The 17,984-nt window shown below is 44.6% G+C and overlaps 1 protein-coding gene and 1 long non-coding RNA gene across 2 annotated transcripts in view; one reads left to right on the top strand and one right to left on the bottom strand.

Moving 5' to 3' along the window:
• Window positions 1-17,984, bottom strand: part of LOC309643851 — a 306,112-nt gene that overhangs the window by 112,482 nt on the left and 175,646 nt on the right. The gene's annotated exons all lie outside the window — the stretch shown is intronic.
• Window positions 12,607-15,155, top strand: SPMIP9 (sperm microtubule inner protein 9; the record flags this gene model as incomplete). Its single annotated transcript, XM_082426945.1, is given in 4 exon segments — window positions 12,607-12,678; window positions 14,733-14,828; window positions 14,832-15,122; window positions 15,126-15,155. Coding segments are annotated over 4 exon segments (474 nt in total). The 5' UTR covers window positions 12,607-12,621.

The raw sequence follows: 17,984 nt of genomic DNA, 5'->3' as shown, positions 1-17,984 counted from the left end.
CGGGAGGGGAGAGACAGAAACAGGAGGAGGCTGAAAATGACATGGGCGAGGACTGCCGTGGAACTGATGGAAAGTGCAGTGTTTTTCAAAGGAGGAGAAAGCCTGAAGGCACTGAGTTCATGGTTGGGGTGCAGTATTGGTGTTTAGGGTTTCGAAAGGGTGCGAGAAGACAGAGGGAAACTTGAAGCTGACGTGGAGGAGAGGAGAACGTCACTGAAGTAGAGGAGCTGGTGCAACGCTGAGGCTGGGCTGTGGGATGGACCTTGCAAGGACCTAGAATCGTGCCTGACTTGGATGGAGAGGGATAGAGAGGAAAACCTGTGCTCAAGTCTGATGGAAGTCAGGAGCTGGGCAGGTGTCTCAGGCACATTGGGGCTTTGAGAGGTAGAGCCAGGTGCTACTGACCTCCATGAGCAGGGGCCGTCTACACGGGCAGTTGAGAGATGCTTCAGACACGCAATTCTGGAGCTGGGAGAAGGCCTTCCTTGACTGGGACTTTCTGGTACGTGAAGCCTGGAAGAATGAAAAGTCATCACTGAGGGCTTGGAGCCTGTGTCTATGATATGTTACAAATAAATATAAATAGAGAGGAAATCTCAGAACTAAGGGTAATTTTTTTCAAGTTTTAACATTTTTTTGGATAAATTCTTATATATATATCTATATATCTGAGCTGTTTAATAAATGCTTGCTAACTAAGTATCAGTAAATGGCATGTATCTACACACTATGCCTTGAAATTTTCTTATTTCTCTTCCTCATGTTGTTTTTGGAGTTGTCTTCTGTCTGATATGGCCAGAAGAAAGCTTCATTTATTTCTAATTATTCTCTACACCAGAGTAATGGAGACATAAGTTTACTTGACTTTGCAAAAATGCTTCACGCAAAGATATAATCAGCCACCATGGGATCCTGAAAGACTTGCCTATGGGCAACATATCACCAAGGTCTTCCTCAGTTGTCCCCAAGCTTCAGGGCACAAAGGAATCTTCTTGAGTGCTTGTTTAACATGCTGGCTCCCATGCCTGACTCCAACTTCCCCCATCAAATTCTGATTTGGACGTAGGGAATGGGGTCTTGAGACTCTGTATTCTTAGCAATTACTTGTGAAAGTCCAAGGACCACACTTTAAGATCCACCAACTTATCTTGACAGCGTCTGTGATCAAAAAAGTCAGTCTTTTCCCCACCCTCTCGCTGCCAGGTTTGCGTTATGAAGTATGAGGGGGCTGACCTCAAGGTGACTGACCGATCTGTCAACACGATTCCTTGGGAAGATTCTCCTCTCGGCACCTCATTCCAATGTGATGGCACAAAGGCAGATCCTCTCACAGATTACACCGCCAGTGCCAGGTCAGGCAGGGAGGGGATGGGAGTGTGACTTACTGATCACCTTGCCCTTTCAACATCTAATGGCCCGACCCACCACTGACCCCAGACCCATGGCCCAAAAAGCATTTGAAGGAATTTAGGAAAGTTGACAGAGGTACAAGGAGACAAAATAAGCACTGCTAATTTGTTGCCTAACAGAAGTAACTGTTAGGCAAAGTAAGATCTTTTAGGGATAATAGTCTTCTAATTCTTTGGGGGCATAGAATCTTCACCATTTCTATCTTCATCGTCATCATCAACCATCACAATAATCAACAGTTACTGAGCACTCGTAAGATACGTCTTAGATTTATTATGGGAAAGAGACCCTGAGAGGTATAATTTTCCATCGCATTTCCGGGCCTTTGGGCAAAAGGATTTTATCGAGCCATCTCTAAGGGTATCAAAATTATTCTGTGGTATCTTCACAGAAATGATATCTCCTTCTCATGGACATGAACGTCCTTCCATTTCAATTCATCTGAAGGTCTGTCGTATTTCCTTTAAAGACGTACTAGTATTTAAATGTGGATTTATATTTATTTATTTATATTTATATTTATATTTATTTAATCAGTCCCTGCCAGTGTAGATATCATTTGTTGCAGGTTTTTGCCATTTCAAGCAATTCCATAATGAACCAAGCCATGCCTACCTTGGCACATCTGAGTGATCATTGATGTGAGATCAACATCTAGAAGTGTAATTGCTAGGTCAAAGGGTATGGCCATGTAAACTTTTGGTAGGTACCTCTAATAGCCTTCGAAAAAGTTATGGCACTTTATACTCATGACGATAGTGTATGAAGAAGTGCCTGTTTCCTCATGCCACTACTGGAGATTATACTTAAAACTGTTTTTGGCACTCTGATAGGTAGAAAACTTCATGTTTATTTGCGTTCCTTTGATTTGCAGTGATGTGTTGATTAGTCATTTGTGTATCTGTATTCTGAGAAATGCCTAATCCTGTGTTAAACATAAGACAATTTTTAAAAAATGTTACACAGGTTGATTTTTATAATATTTAATTCTTAGGATAGTAAGCTTCATTACTGGGGAAAATGTATGGTATGAGGGCACTGAATACCTCATTTTTCACCTATATTCTATAATTTGAGTCTTATTTTAATAGAATAGAAGCCAATAATCTGGATGAATTTTTTTAAATGATTTGAGCGCTGCTGAAATAACAATAAATTAAACAAATTAGGAATTGCTGTCTGAGCTCTTTCTGCTAGTCACCATGCTAGACATTGCTGCATGTTCTAGTATTGACTCTTCCTAACAATTCTTTGATGTTGATATGAACATTTCACCCTCACTTTAATGGAGAATTCTTTCCCTTTTCTACCGAGGAGATTAGGGAAACACAAAGACGATTATAGTGATTCTTTCTGAGAATCCCAACCATGGTACAGCCTGACCAAGATCCCGCTTCTGACTGGGAGAGGCAGTCTGGGAAAAAGCTTGGATACTGAAACACTGGGATTTCCAATGACTTGTCAGTGACTTCCATCCAAAGACCATCAGGAACCCGCTTGGGATTGGACAAATTGGGTTTGTGTCCAGTTACAAAGAGGGAGAAGACACACAAGGGGGAGCTGTCAGAATGGGGTGTCAGGAAGTATTGATCATAGAATTTGGGCTTGTGTTAGGTGATTTGAGGGAGGGTCCAAGGAAGCGGGGCTTCGCTCCAGATTGGACGCTGTCAGGAAGCAGGTGTAACCCTGTGATTGGGTATCTTGATAATTCTTGTCTATCAGGCAGGATTAAGTTGAGACTAAAAAACAGGAGTCACTCATTAGCCAGGATGGAGGTGTTTGGTCATTTTTGTGTCTTGGCCAGTGTTCTTGCTTTGTCTGTGTTCAAACATAATTACAGAGTGGTCTTGTCTCTGTCTTGATCCACTGTGGTCACAGGGGTCTTGTCCAATGTGTGTGTTGTGTGAAACTATTCACGTTTAACAGGAGGACACCGCAGCCCAGCTGTGGGCGCCAGCCTTCAGACCAGGGGCCGCTTTTCACTTTCTCAGGCAATTTCAGGACATTGAAAAGAAGACCATCTCCTGAACTGCAGCATATAGGATTGCCCTCTTTAGAACCCCATTCTCTTTCTCTCCAGGTGTGGAGAGGCCATACGGCCCTGTAATGGAGAACGTGGACTCTGGCCTCAGGCAGCTGGGGCTGGAATCCTGCCTCTGCCACTTATTAGCCACGTGAGACCCTAAGCAAGTCACTTAACCTTTCTGTGCCTCATTTTCCTCATTTATGGAATGGGGGCGGGGAATAAAAAGGATCTGGGTTGTAGGGTTACGGTGACGCTGTCAGGACGGTAAGGAGCACAGAGGACGTGCTCTGTTGTTACCAGCATCCCCAACTGTCCAGCCAATTCTCAAGTGCCTGGCTGACTGTAGAGCCTCCAGCTGTCGTCATTTCTAGTGCTGCGTCCCATTCCCTGTCTGTGCTGCACGCTCATCCGCGCTGGTCTCCTTAAGAAGTCCCTTCCATCGTGTTGCTGTTGAGTGGCGTGTTCCACACTCACTCTCATTCGTTGAGTACATCCCTGTTTGTACTATGTGTCAGGCATCGTGCTGAGCAGCACTTTACTCCTTTCTCCTGCCAGCCAGGCATTTTCAACCCCCATCTGACCACTTGAGAATATAAGGAACTTACCCAAGGACACAAGGTTCGTAAGTGGTAGAGCTGGGTTCAAATGCAAAATCATCTGGCCCTTAAACTCTTTGCACTTGGCCTCCCGTCTGAACGTCCACACTCTTTAGCACTGTAGGCCTTCAGTGTCCTGCCCCAGCCTGCGCTTCCAGCTTGACCTTGCAAAATTCCCCAAACAACCAAAGAGCGTTGCGGAGGATCTAGCATCCACAGGTCTAGTCTGGAAGGCTCAGAGAACGTCGAGAGGCAAAAGACAGTTCAAACCTTTTGAGGAAGTAAAAAATGCATAAGTAATGGAAATGGTATCAATTAAGTGACAGATGTCTGCTGGAATGTCATAAACGTTCAGAGAAAAGGGATGTGGGCAAGCACGGGCGGGCAGGAAGTGGTTCCCACCAGAGGCCAGAGAGTGGCTGAACCTTCAGAGAAGGGCCAGATTTGGGCAAAAGGAGGCTCTTCATTTAAGACTTGGTTCCATGGTCACATCTCTGCCATGTCTTCAGGCCCCGCTCGGTACCAGATGGTCCTGCCTCTGAACCCCTACATGTGCTGGTTCATTCTTCCTCTTTCCTCCCCTCACCAGGTTATAAAGTGCTAGACGGCAGGAACCTTGCGCTTGTCATCTTTTATCATCACTCTAACGACACGCCCTTCCTACTACTATACACACAACACACAGACACACACACACACAGCGTCTAATACATGCTTCGCTCACCTAAGGCAGTCATGTATGAAGCCAAAGGTCCTGCATTCTTATCCCAGTTTAACAATTTCCCTGGCTCTTTTGGCATCTTTCCTCATGTACTGTGCACATCTACCACTGTGTACCAATCCCAGGCCGGCCGATTGGCCGTCTGCCCTTGTACAAGTCCCTGGAAGCCTCTGGGCCTCAGCTCTCTCCTCTACAAAGAGCTGGGGGGTAGCCCAGCCGGGATTTCCTTCCAGAGGAGCATGAGAATCCTAAGAATTACCCTTGAAGCTTGCTAAAAGGTAGATTCCCGGGTTGGCTCCGTCTCCCAGAGATTCTGACACAGAAGGTGGCAGCAGAAATCTGGGTTTTCATGCACATCCCAGGGGACTCTGAAGCAGCCGGTCACGGCACTGCCCTTGGAGACCCTGTTTTGAGGGCTGGTGAAGGCATCCACGCGGGGACAGACCTCTCTGATGCACAAACACGACTTAATTTTCAGAGCCGTCCACTTGAAAGCTAATGACCCGGTTGTGAGCCCACAGGGAAAATCTAGAAGAGCCAGGCGGTGGGAGCTTCCAGCGTCCCCACCCCCTCCTGAAGATGCTTCCGATTCCGATGAACTCCGCGGATCTGCTTTTGTTTGTTTGTTCTTTGCGCGAAGGGGTTTCTATTTCTGCTGAGGGCCTTCCCGGCTCAGATACCCCGTTTGGGAAAAGCAGCGTTTGCTAAGCCCTCCAAGGCTCCCGGCTCCCGGAGGGGGATCAATATCCCCACCGCTCCAGAAGGAGGCCTTTGTAGTGTCGACTTGCTGTTTGTGCTTCAGGCTCTGAGGGAAGGTTTGCTCCTAATTAAAGGCGTAAATGCTTTAATCCCCGGCCTGAGGGCTTCCCAGAGCGCATTAGCCGAATTAGGAAGGAAATGGCTTGTAATCCCTTTAATATCAGCCTGGAGGAACTCGAGGGCTTCTGGTTTGGGAGAAGAATTTCCTCCTGTGATTTAACAATATTAACATGCAGAATTTGCATAGACAGAAACTTGGGGCCCAGCGTTCCCTTCAGGGAAAGCCAAGAGGAGTTTCAGATGAATGAAGGTTGCAATAATTAAGCTCCTACAACATACCAGAGCATTGTGCATGTCTTTCTCCTTTAGTTTCCCATCCAATCTGTGAATATGTATTTTATCAATAAGGAAATAAAGATGATTTGCAGCAACATGGATGGACCTAGAGATTATCATACTAAGTGAAGTAAGTCCGACAGAGAAAGAGGAATATCATATGATATCACTTATATGTGGAATCGAAAAAAAGAAAAGATACAAATGAACTTTACAAAACAGAAATAGACTCACAGACACAGAAAACAATTCATGGTTACCCAAGGGAAAGGGGGGGGCGGGATAAATTGGGAACTTGGGATTAACAGATACACACTACTAAATATATATAAAATAAACAACAAGGACCTACTGTATAGCACAGGGAACTATATGCAATATCTTGTAATAACCTAAAATGGAAAAGAATCTGAAAAAGAATATGTGTGTGTGTGTGTGTGTGTGTGTGTGTATAACTGAATCACTTTGCTGTACACCTGAAACATTGTAAATCAACTATACTTCAAAAAAAAAAAAAGAAAGAAAGAAAGGGAAATAAAGATGTAGAGGTGAATATCCTCACGGAGGAAGGAGGGTAGGATTTTTTGAGAGCCTTTGGTGTGCCCTGTGCTTTGTATACACTATTTATTGAATCCTGTCCAGATAATCTATTTGTGTGTGCTTTTTCAATAACGTTTACTTCACCCTAACCATGCTTTTAGAAATACACTCATATTGGTTTCTCTTATGGAATTTAGTTTATCTTAGCCCACACAATTTGAACCGAGCACTTGTATGTGATTTAGGCTTAAAAAAAAAAAAAAAAAAGGATTTGTTTTCTGGTTTCTTAAGGGTTGAAAAGATGCCCTCTCATGTGCTGCTGAGATGGCAAGAACCACAGGAAACTTACCTATGCTTTGTACTGCAGAAAAATAACGTGCATCGCACTGTAAAAACTTAAAAATTGGTACAATGTGACATTTTGTGACGGTTCAGTGCAAGCTTTACAAAAGTTCATAACTATTTGAAGTCTAGTTGGAGGAAGTCTGAAGCACAACATAGCATTTCAATTTTCAGTGAAGAAACGGGGACCCCGAGGCTTTGGGAGTGAATTTGCCCACGTTGGTTGCTGCGGAACAGTGACCGTGGGTGGCCCAGCTGAGCGCCCAGCTGGGCTCTACAGGTTGTTCCATTAATGCTGCCGCATTAACTCTGAAGCCAAGAGATTCTGCAGAAACCTGACCACAGCGAACATGGAAAACATAGGGGACCCAAAAGAAGACTGAGTGCGTGGACCCTGTCCCCTTCCCACTCTTCTGGCCTAATTTCCCCTCCTGCTGCCCTTGACACTTGTTTAGGGAGGCAGCGGGATGCTTCTTAGGGCAGTGTCACATCCCAGGGCTGTGTGGTCCCTAAATATGATAAATCGTCTCTATAAGCTTCAGATACCACCTATACCACCAGCAATTTCAGAGTGTGTGTCACACGTCCAGAGCTTTCTCCCCTGAGCTATACATCGTTGTAGCCTCTTGGATGCCACACAGGCCTCACAACTGCAATACGATGGTCCTACTCACCAGATCGACTCCTCCTCCAGCCTTTCCCATCTCATCAAAGGACCATCAACCCCCAAAGACTCATTCCAAAACTCTGGGACTCATCTTTGATACGTCTCAAAGGTATCAAAGATACCTCTGTATCTTTGTATACAATACCTCTGTATTGCCTGTCACTTCCTAATAACGGTTAAATCCTAAAGAGTTTATTTCCAAAATGCCTCTTTTTTTTTTAATTGGAGTATAGTTGATTTACAATGTTGTGTTCGTTTTAGGTATACAAAGTGCCTCTTGAATCTACCCACTCTTCTCAGGATCTACCACCATCTCCTCCAACCTGTCTCAGCCACCATCATCATCCAGTGGTCTGCGAACTCATCTCCACGTGTCCCCTCTTCCCCTCCCCGCGGGCCAGGGTCCACCAGAGATCTTTTTGACATGCCCATCCCATTGCATCATCTGTCCACTCGATCTCCCCAGTACCTCCCATGAGTCTCAGGATTAAAGCAACTGCCCTCCTGTACCCCAGCATCCGAAGCCCCACCATCCTCTCCAGCCTGGACCTGCACTTGTACGACCTCACTCTGCTGTAGCAGGACAGCCTCCTTCCCCCACAAGACCAGTCTCCCTTCAATCTTACGGTGGTGACACAGGCCTGAGAATTCTCCTTCTTCTTTAGGAACCCTTAGGATGTCACTACTTAAGGCAAGTCCTCCCTAACCAGCCCCCAAGACTGGATTAGGTCCCTGCATCCCGTATTTCTCCTTCACAATTGTAATTAAAGACCCACTTGATTATTGATATACTTGTCTATCATTATGCTGTAACTTCGTAAAGGCAGAGACTGTTCTGTTTTTTATTTACTGTTCTGTTTTATTTCACTACTATAATCACAGGACCTTGCACAGTGTCTGGCATAGAGCAGAAACTCAGAAAATATGGGTGAATATTAGTATGAAGAACACCAACTATGTCCGTTTGACTTCCTACATTCATTTCAGGCAGATATTACCTCCCTGAATTACAGATGATCCAACTGGCTTCTATTGAACTTACATGATTTACCCAAGGACATGAGGATAGAAAGTATCAGGACTTGAAGTCAGGACTCCAAAATCTACTTGGTAATATTCTCCTGAAAAATACATATCCCTGATGCACACAAATCACTTGTTATAATCTAACTATCCATCTCTACAGCCATCCTATTCTTTACCCTGTTCTTTGCCAGTTTTATTAAATTCACAAGCATGTCTCAAATCCCTACACTTAAGTGGCAGGGCACCGAGTGATAAAAGGTAAGACCCAGTTCTTTGCCTCAAGGATCCCACAGTTTGTTAGAATAACTACTTTACCTCTCCAACCTTGAATTTGTTGGGACTACTTCAGCTGTAAGGAATATATCGACTCACATAAACTGCAAAACCTAGATGTAGTCCAGCTTCAGGCATGGTTGTATCCAGGGGCTCGGTGCCCTGACGATGCAGTCACTCTCTGTCCCCATCTCTTGGATCTTCCTTGCTCTGCTGATTTTATTCTCAGCGAGGCTCCCTCCACATGGTGGCAAAGATGACCTCAGGCATCTCCAGGCTCCCATGCCCGCTATCTCAGAAAGAGAGAGCCTCTTTCCCAAGAGCTGGGGTTGACATTCACGAGCCCACCTTGGATCATGAGCCTCTCCCTGAATCAATTATGGTGGCCTAGAGGATGGAATATTCTGGGGACAACATGCCCATTTAGAGCTGGGGTAGGATCAGACCACACAAACTACATGATTCCTAAAGGGGAGAGAAACAGCTTTCTAAAGGGAAATTGGCATGAAAGAAGGGAAAGTCAGAGATGCACAACTGGCTCCCTCTCTTGGCTTCGTGCCCTCACCCACTGCTTTGTTTGGCTCTTCTTGTTCCATGTTGTTCTTATCTTACAGGCTTTGCCCTCCTGACCCCTGTGCTGGGAAGCCCTTTCCTCCAGATCTTTGCATGGCTGGTTCTTTCTACACTTAGATCTCTGATCTAGTGTCTCCCTCCTTCCTAGACCCCCCTATCTGAAGTGCCTCAGTCATTCTCCCACACTCATCTTGCTTCTTTGCTGGATCTAATAGAGGCCGAAATGCTTATTACTTTGTTTACTCTGTGTTTTGTTGGCACCAGAATGTAAGCCCTGTGCAAGCAGGAATTTCCATCTATTTTGTTTACCGTTGAAACTGCAAGGTTCAGAACAGTGCCCAACACAAAACAAGTGCTCAACAGATATTGGTTGGGTAAATGAAAGGAGTCTATGGTGGCATCTAGTGAGAAACTAAGGAAAGCTTTGTGGAAGAGGTGGCCTTTAGAGAGAGTGGGATTTGTGTGTGTGTGTGTGTGTGGTAAATACATTAACATTTATGCAAATGGTAGATATATATAAAATTGATCATTTTTACCATTTTAAGTGTACTATTTAGTGGCATTAAGTACTTTCACAGTGTTGTGCAATCATCACCACTATCCATTTCCAGAACTCTTTCCTCTTCCCAAACTGAAACTAGATACCCATTCCTCCCAGCCCCCTGGCAACCACCATTCTACTTTCTGTGTCTATGAATTTGATGACCCAGGTATTTTATATAAGTGGAATCATACAATATTTGTCCTTTATGGTCTAGCTTATTTCACTTAACTTAATGTTTTCAAGGTTCATCCATGTTGTAACATGTGCCAGAATTTCCTTCCTTTTGAAGGCTGAATAATATTCCACTGTATGTATATATCACAATTTCCTTATCCACTCATCCACTGATGGACAATTGGGTTGTTGCCATCCTTTGGCTATTGTGAATAACGCTGCTAGAAACATGGGTGTGCAAATATCTGTTTGAATCCCTGCTTTCAATTCTTTTGGGTATATACCCAGAAGTGGCATTGCAGGATCCTATGGCAAATCTATGCTTAATTTTTGGAGGAACCGTCCCTCTTTTCTACAGCGGCTGCCCCATTTTACATTCCCACCAGCCATGCACAACCATTCTAGTTTCTCCACAGCCTTGTCTGCACCTGTTAGTTTCTGTTTTGGATTACAGCCATCCAAATGAGTGTGAAGGAGGGTGGAATTTTGACAGACAGAGGAGGGATAAGCCAGCCTTTCAGGCTACAGACGCTTGGAGGGGCTGTGGTATGAGGTGGATTCAGTCACACACAGTCTGATGTCATAACCCCCGTGGGGTTCTGTTTACCCCCTTCGGTCTAATCGGAAATAGACCGATTCGGTAGAGCATTGGAAAGCCCTGCCTCCCGGTACCTTCCGAGGCTGCCAGGCTTCATGTTGGCTCAGGTGTGCTGGGACACCAGCAGCTTCCTGTGAGAGAGGGTGGGGCACGGACACGCAGAAGGTTGGCCAGTCACCCCGTCACGGTGCCCAAGGACTGCGACCAAAATTATGTAGGTCAGGGTTCACCTTACGGACAGCTGTGGCTATGGGACACAGCAACAGGACTCTCCAGGTGGCGGGGGCGCTCGGAGATGGAAGGGCTGAAGCATCATGGTCCTCTTGGCAGGAGGAAGGGTGGGTGCTGTTTGCACTGAAGCTGGTCCCCAACCCGGGACAGGAGCTGTCTATGCACGAAAAGGAAGGGATACAGGGGCCATCTGAGGTCTGCCAACCACCCTGTTGGTCCACAGCCCCTAAACGGAGTGGGGTTTAGGGCAGGGCTGCATGGGAATGAAATGGAGCACCGATCCAGAACCTAGAGAGCCACAAGATGGGGTGGGCTCAGAGAGCTCCCCCAAGCCCGGGCAGAAAGGCCTCCCCACTAAGACTTCAGGGTTGGGGTGGGGGCCAGGGGCAGAGTTGGACCCACACGCTGCTATTGTTAACTGAGAATACAGAGCCTCACAGTTTTCTTCACCCTGGATCCCCTCGATCTCCACTAGGAACATGGTATGTGCTTCTGCTTTAGGGCGACTCTAAGTCCCAGGGCTGAACCTTGCTTCCTCAGGGCTGTTCAGAGCCCTGGCTCCCGGGGACCTGTGTGCTGCAGTCAGCTCACCCTGGCTCTGGGAGCCCATTCCCTGCACATCTTCACAACTCGGCGTCAACGACATTATACTGATAGCTCGAAGTGGGCCAGGGTGTAAGCAGTTTAGCAGAAGCTGGCAAAAGGCTATAAACTGAGGTTTATTTGCCCCACCCCCCGAAAGGTGATTGTGAAGCATTTACCAGCACACCATTTGCCCTGCTATCAGATCCACCTCTGCTTGAGTGGTAAATCTGATGTTCTCAATAGCTGTAATTCCTTCTGAGTCCTGCTCCAGCCCCTTTGTCCCAGGACCCCTGTCTACCAGCCCATTTATCCCTGCTGCCACCACCAACCCCTGGTGATTCAGTAATGTGCTTGGTTGACGCAGCTTTAGGGACAGTGGCTGTTTTCTCTGCTGGTGGCAGAAGCGGGGCTAACCAACTTGTCTGTGTCTAGGTCACCTGCTATGGCAGGTGCGGTGTACCCTGGACAGGCGAGTGTTGTGACCATCTCAAGGTTGGGCAGCTTTGGCAAACAGCCACAGGGAGGGCCAGGATCCTTGGGACTCCCTGTGGCCATCATCCTGGAATACGGTGGGGTTTTTTTGTTTTTTGTTTTTTTCAAACAAGCAGAAGAAAGCTAAGGGTTTACAATTTTCTGGGGCTTCATTTATTTACTCAGTGTGCATTTATTAGGCACCCTCGGTGTGTCAAGCAGTGTGCTAGGCTTTGAGGCTGCAGAGATGCCTAAGATTATGTCCTAATCTAGTGTCCTTCATTAAGTTAATGATAACCACTGTAGTGAGAGTTGTAAAATGTGCTGTAGAAGCAGAGGAGGAAGAGTTTAATTGTTGGGAGGTGGAGAATAAAAGGGTGGGAGAAATGTTTGGGAGGAGGGATTTAATATGGGTTTTAGAGGATGCGTAAGAGTTTGTCAGCGGGTGAAGAAGATGGCTCGCGTTACCAGCAGGAGGTGAGAGCATGTGCCAGGCACCTGGGAAGAGTCGAAAGTAGTGAGGCTGGAGTAATGGGCGTGGAGGTGGGCCAAGGCGGATGAAATGGTAAAGGTGAGTAGAAACCAGATCAGGTCCTTGTTGTCTGTAGGCCCCCAAATTAGCCTTTGTCCTACAATGAGAAGCCACTGAAAGCCTTTAAGTGGAAGAATGACAGGATGGGCTCCCTTGTTTTGCGCTCTCCCTTACCGTTTAGGCGCCTGTGGATTAAGACATACATCAGAGCTCCTACATGGTCGACTACAAACTCTACGGGAAACACAAATATGCCAGCGTCACACTGGAAGAGGTAAGAAGTCACTCAGTCCTGTCTTCCGTTGAATTGCCCACTGAAATCATCCTTTTTTCCATTTTTATTATGAGTCTGGACATTGGGGGCCCTTATTGAGAACAATATCCAAAGCCAGGAGATCTAAATAGGTCTTTTATGTGTATGTGTGTGCACATTTAAAAAATATATATCAAGTATAAGTCATGCATACAAAAGAGAGTACATAATAAACATTTACAGTTTAAATGACATCGATAAACGCCAGTGTCTCTATTATCAGCCAGCTTAAAACACAACACATTAGAGCCCCGTCTGCCCCTCCCTGTTCATACCCCTCCCCCACTTCCACTTCTGAGTTTTGGGTTAAACACTCCCGTGTGTGTGTGTGTGTGTGTGTGTGTGTGTGTTTAAAATGGTTTTACCCTGTATGTATGTATCTCTTTAAATAAATTATTTAGGGTTTCCTTTTTTGAACTTTATTACGTATTGGATCATCTTATTTGTCCTCTTCTGTGACTTTTGTTGTTTTGCTGAACATTATGGCACGTTGTTATTCGTTTTCTGCTGTATATTATTGTATTGCATGAAGATGCCGTGACATATTTTTCCCCTCTCCTGTCGGTGGACGTTGGGGTGATTTACTTTTTTTTGTTAGTTCCGCCACCCCCAAATGCTGCAGTGGAGATGAGGCACAGCCTCCCATGCAGGAGTCCACCCATCCTGGGAGTAGAATTGCTCTTCGTAGGTGACATTACTATTTTCCAAACTGGGTGCATCACGGTTCTCACCAGCACAGTCCTGTAGCTCTCCAATCTTGCCAATCCTTGATACTGTCAGACCTTTTCATTTTTGCTGACATGGTGGGTTTGAAATAATATTTTCTTGTGGTCATAATTTTCATTTCACTGATAATTAATGAGGTTCAGCATCTTTTCATTTGTTCATGGATAGTAATTATTCTGTTTGTCTTTTGCCCATTTTTCGATTGGGTTGCTTGCCTTTTTCTTATTAATTCGTAAGAGTTCTTTAAATATTCTGGACAGTTTTCATTTGTCAGTTATATAAGTGGCAAAATTCCAGTCTGTGGCTTGTCTTTTCACTTTCTTTCACTGAATAGAAATTCTTATTTTAATATAGCCAGATGTATCAGTCCTTTCCTGTATCATTTGCTCTTTTTAACTCTTTTTTAAAAAATTTTTTGAATTTTTGGCTGCGTTGGGTCTTCGTTGGTGTGCACGGGCTTTCTCTAGTTGCAGCGAGTGGGGGCTTCTCTTCATTGTGGTGTGCATGCTTCTCATTGCGGTGGCTTCTGTTGTTGTGGAGCATGGGCTCTAGGCACGTGGGCTTCAGTACTTGTGGCTCACAGCCTCTAGAGCGCAGGCTCAGTAGTTGTGGCACACGGGCTTAGTTGGTCTGCAGCATGTGGGATCTTCCTGGACCAGGGATCGAACCTGTGTCCCCTGCATTGGCAGGCAGATTCCTAACCACTGTGACACCAGGGACGTCCCTTAAGACTTGTTTAAGAGATCTTTTCCTATCTTGAGGTAGCCCCACTAAAATTAATAAGATCTATACAAACAAAAGTGGAACAGTTCCTGAGATACATTATTTAGGAGAAGCAAAGTGCAGAGTCGAATTATATAACACGTATCACTGGTGTACAAACTGAAGGGGTGTGGATATACATAAACATATATATATGTTTATATGTACATAAAATATTTCTAGAAAGATACAAAACACACTGACGACAGTGGTGGCCTCTGGAGATGGGAACAGAGAGAGAAGGAGAGTAGGAAATAGACTTACTTTTCACTATAAACCCTTTTGTACTATTTCAGTATATCTCTCTGTTGTACATATTATCATTCAAAAACTATTAAGTTTCTGAAAAATATTGGGTTGGCCATAAAGTTCATTTGGGTTTTTCTGTAACATCCTACAGAAAAGCATGAATGAACTTTTTGGCCAACCCAATTAAAAAAAGTGTGCTCTGTCTTGGATACTTCCAAGGAAGACGTTCCATTGTCACCTCTCTCAGCCCTGCCTTCGTGTATGATTTGTTTCCACAGCAAGCAAAGCTGGATACCCAACTCCGGAACAAAGAGTTTTACAGGCCTACCCCCAGCCCCAATCCCAAGCTAGATGACGGATACCCTGCCTTCAAATGACCCCACATGACTGCCGAAGACCTGGGGCAACCCGGCTTCTTCCCACCACAGGACCATGTGGCTCCAGCGGAGGATGAATGCAGGTTTGTCAACATCTGTCCTTCCGTGTACCCAGCTTCCCATACCCTGTACCTGGCCCATGGCGATGCCAACCAGATTCACCAGAGGGCCGACTTCCCCTGCCTTTTGGAGCTCGAGCGCCAGCCTGCTGCAGAGGTGAGCAAAGGCTACTTTCTACTGCTTGGCTGTGCCTGTCCTTATCACTGTACAGTCAAGGTCCCCATCTTGAACTGATGGGGACCCTTGATGCCATTTTACCAGTAGGTAGGCTGAGAACACCTTCCAAGGGCACTGTGAAAATCCCTCCCTCTCACAAGGAAATCCCTGCTCCACCCTTGGAGTACAGATTGGAGAACTAAAAATAAAACTCTGGAAAGATGTTGCAGCAGCACCAGGACTGTGCTTGTCCGACCTTACTCCCTGGCCTGCCCCGGGGTACAGCATCCCCACCATAGGAGGAGAAGGGGAGGGAGGGAAGAAGGAAAACTAGTATGTATGAAGGGCCAGAATATGTGTGATGTTTCATTTTAAGAGCCCTGCTCTAAGGAGTCTTACTGTTTTAGTCATTTACTTACAAAATGGGAAAAATCATGTTTTGCATAGTCATCTGAATGTTAGGTGTGCTTGTAAAACTTGAAATGCTATTGGATAACTTTTCACCTCAATACTCTTAATTTATTCACCACTCTCACCCTTGTCACAATCAATGGTAACCATTTAGAGGGCATCATTTCATATTTTTCTTCTTGCTCAGTGGACCTTGGTGAACACACAATGTATGAGTCAGTTAAGAAACAGGCTAAGCTGCTGTAACAAAGGGAACCAAAATACAGAGACTTGAACAACATGCTAGTTTCTCTCCCATCTAACATTTCAGAGGTAGGCAGGTGAGAAGGGGGATGGGCATTCTTTGCAGTGGCTTCCAGCTCTGTGTCCAAGGTGGCTGCTATGGACTAAATTGTGTCCCACACCCAAATTCATATGTTGAAACCCTAACCCCCAATATGATTGTATTTGGACATGGGGCCTTTAGGAGGTAATTAAAGTTAAATGAGGTCATAAGGGTGGGGCCCTAATCGAATAGGATTGATGGCCTTCTAAAAAGAGGACGAGAAAGAGAGCTCTACACACACACACATGCACACACACACACACATACACACACACACTCCAAGGAAAGGCTATATGAGGACATAGCAAAAAGGTAGCCTGCAAGCCATGAAAAGAGGTCTCACCAGAAACCAAACCCTACCAGACCTTAATCTTGAACCTCCCAGACTCCAGAACTGTGAGAAAATAAATTTCTGTTGTTTCAGTCACCCAGCCTGTGGTATTTTTTTATGGCAGCTGAACGGACTCATACAGTGACTGACTCCATTATTGATATTTTTTAGTTAGCAGAAAGCAAGAAACAACCAGGGGGATTCAGGTCACTTCCCTTTTAGGGGAACAATGCAGAAATGATACCCTTCACTTCCAGTCTTGTCCTCTTGGCCAGAGCTCAGCCACATGGTCCCACACAACTACAAGGAAGGCTGGGAAATGTCATCTTTATCCTGGGTGGCCATGCGCCCAGCTAAAAGTGAGAAGTTAGTGCAGAAGGAAAGATTGGATTTTGGTAGACGATTACCATTTTTGCCACGATACATGAGAAGGCTTTCCCTTTATAGGATCACGCTAAACACCAGTGCTTCCGTAGGGAATCGTGTTACAATGCAGATTCTGGTTAAGTCAAGGATGGGGAGGAAATCTGCGTTTCCAACAAGCTCCCAGGTGAAGCCTGTGCTGCTAGGAGATAGTTCACGCTTGAGTAGTGATGTTATATGCAATACTCTGCATCGTCCTTTTCACACATCATTACTTATGGATCTAATTATTTTTAATGACTGCCTGATATTCCATTGAATTGATGGATTTTATTTATTAAACTATTTTCTTATTGGTGGATAGTCATGCTTTTCCAATTTCCTCCCAACAAATAATGCTGCACTAACTATTCGTGAACATATATCTTTACAAATGATGCTTTGATTTCTGTAAGGCAGGATCATACAAGTGGGATTTCTGGGTCAAACCATATGGGTATGTAGTGTTAATAGATACCCCCAGAACAGCCCCCTTCCTATCAGCACTAAGTAAGAGTGCCTCGTCTCCCATCTCCTCACCAGCATGTGGATATTATGGATCTTTAAAATTTTGCCAATTTGATAAGATGGAAAATGATATCTCATCATGGTTTTAACGTGGCTACTAGTGAGGTAAAGGATCTTTTTTATATCATTAGCTCTTGGATCTTTCTCCCTTGAGTTATCTTTTTTCTTATCAATTTATAGGAGCTTTCTGCACATTGGCCACAATAACCCTTTATCTAGCACATGCTTCAAATACGTTCTCTCTTGAGTTTTAAATATAAACATTTAAATGTGTAATCTGAATGTATTTTTCTCTAATATAAAATTCATAATACCTGCATTAGAAAATGTTGTAACGTGAAGAAAGGTGTGAAGAAGAAAAAGAAACTGCGTATAATCACACTGTTCAGTCAGTGACAACTTCTGTTGACATTTTGATGCCCAGGGTGGCAGGGTAACAGTTAAATTCTTGGGCTGTGGAGCCAGACAAAACTGGAGTTCCACCCACACCTACATTTACAACTTACCAGGTGAGGGGTATTCTAGAAAGTTATTTCATCTCTCTGAACAGCAATTTCCTCATCTGTAAGAAGTATTAATAATGGTCATATCTTTGAGTGAACACAGCGCCCATGATATAGTTCGTGCTCAGTGAGATCTTTTATATGTATATTTTACTTATTTATATGCATATTTACAAATCTCACACTGAATACGTAATTGTTGCATTAACTATAAACATTGCTACTCAACCTTAAAACCTTATAAATATTATTGAATGAACATACCATAATTACTATTGTTTAACATCCAAGTTTCCAATGATGTATTTTCTCTTACAAATAAGGCTGCAGAATAAACTTTTTTCTCCAATTAGGTAGAAAAAGAGAGATAAAGCTACTGGGTCAAAGTGTATGAATATGTTCTTGATACATATTACCGAACCACTTTCTAAACAGGT

Source organism: Balaenoptera physalus (assembly GCF_965194825.1).
Source record: "Balaenoptera physalus genome assembly, chromosome: 15".
Lineage (NCBI taxonomy): Eukaryota > Metazoa > Chordata > Mammalia > Artiodactyla > Balaenopteridae > Balaenoptera > Balaenoptera physalus.
The sequence above is the reverse complement of the archived record's forward strand: the minus strand, read 5'-3'. Positions and strand labels throughout refer to the sequence as shown.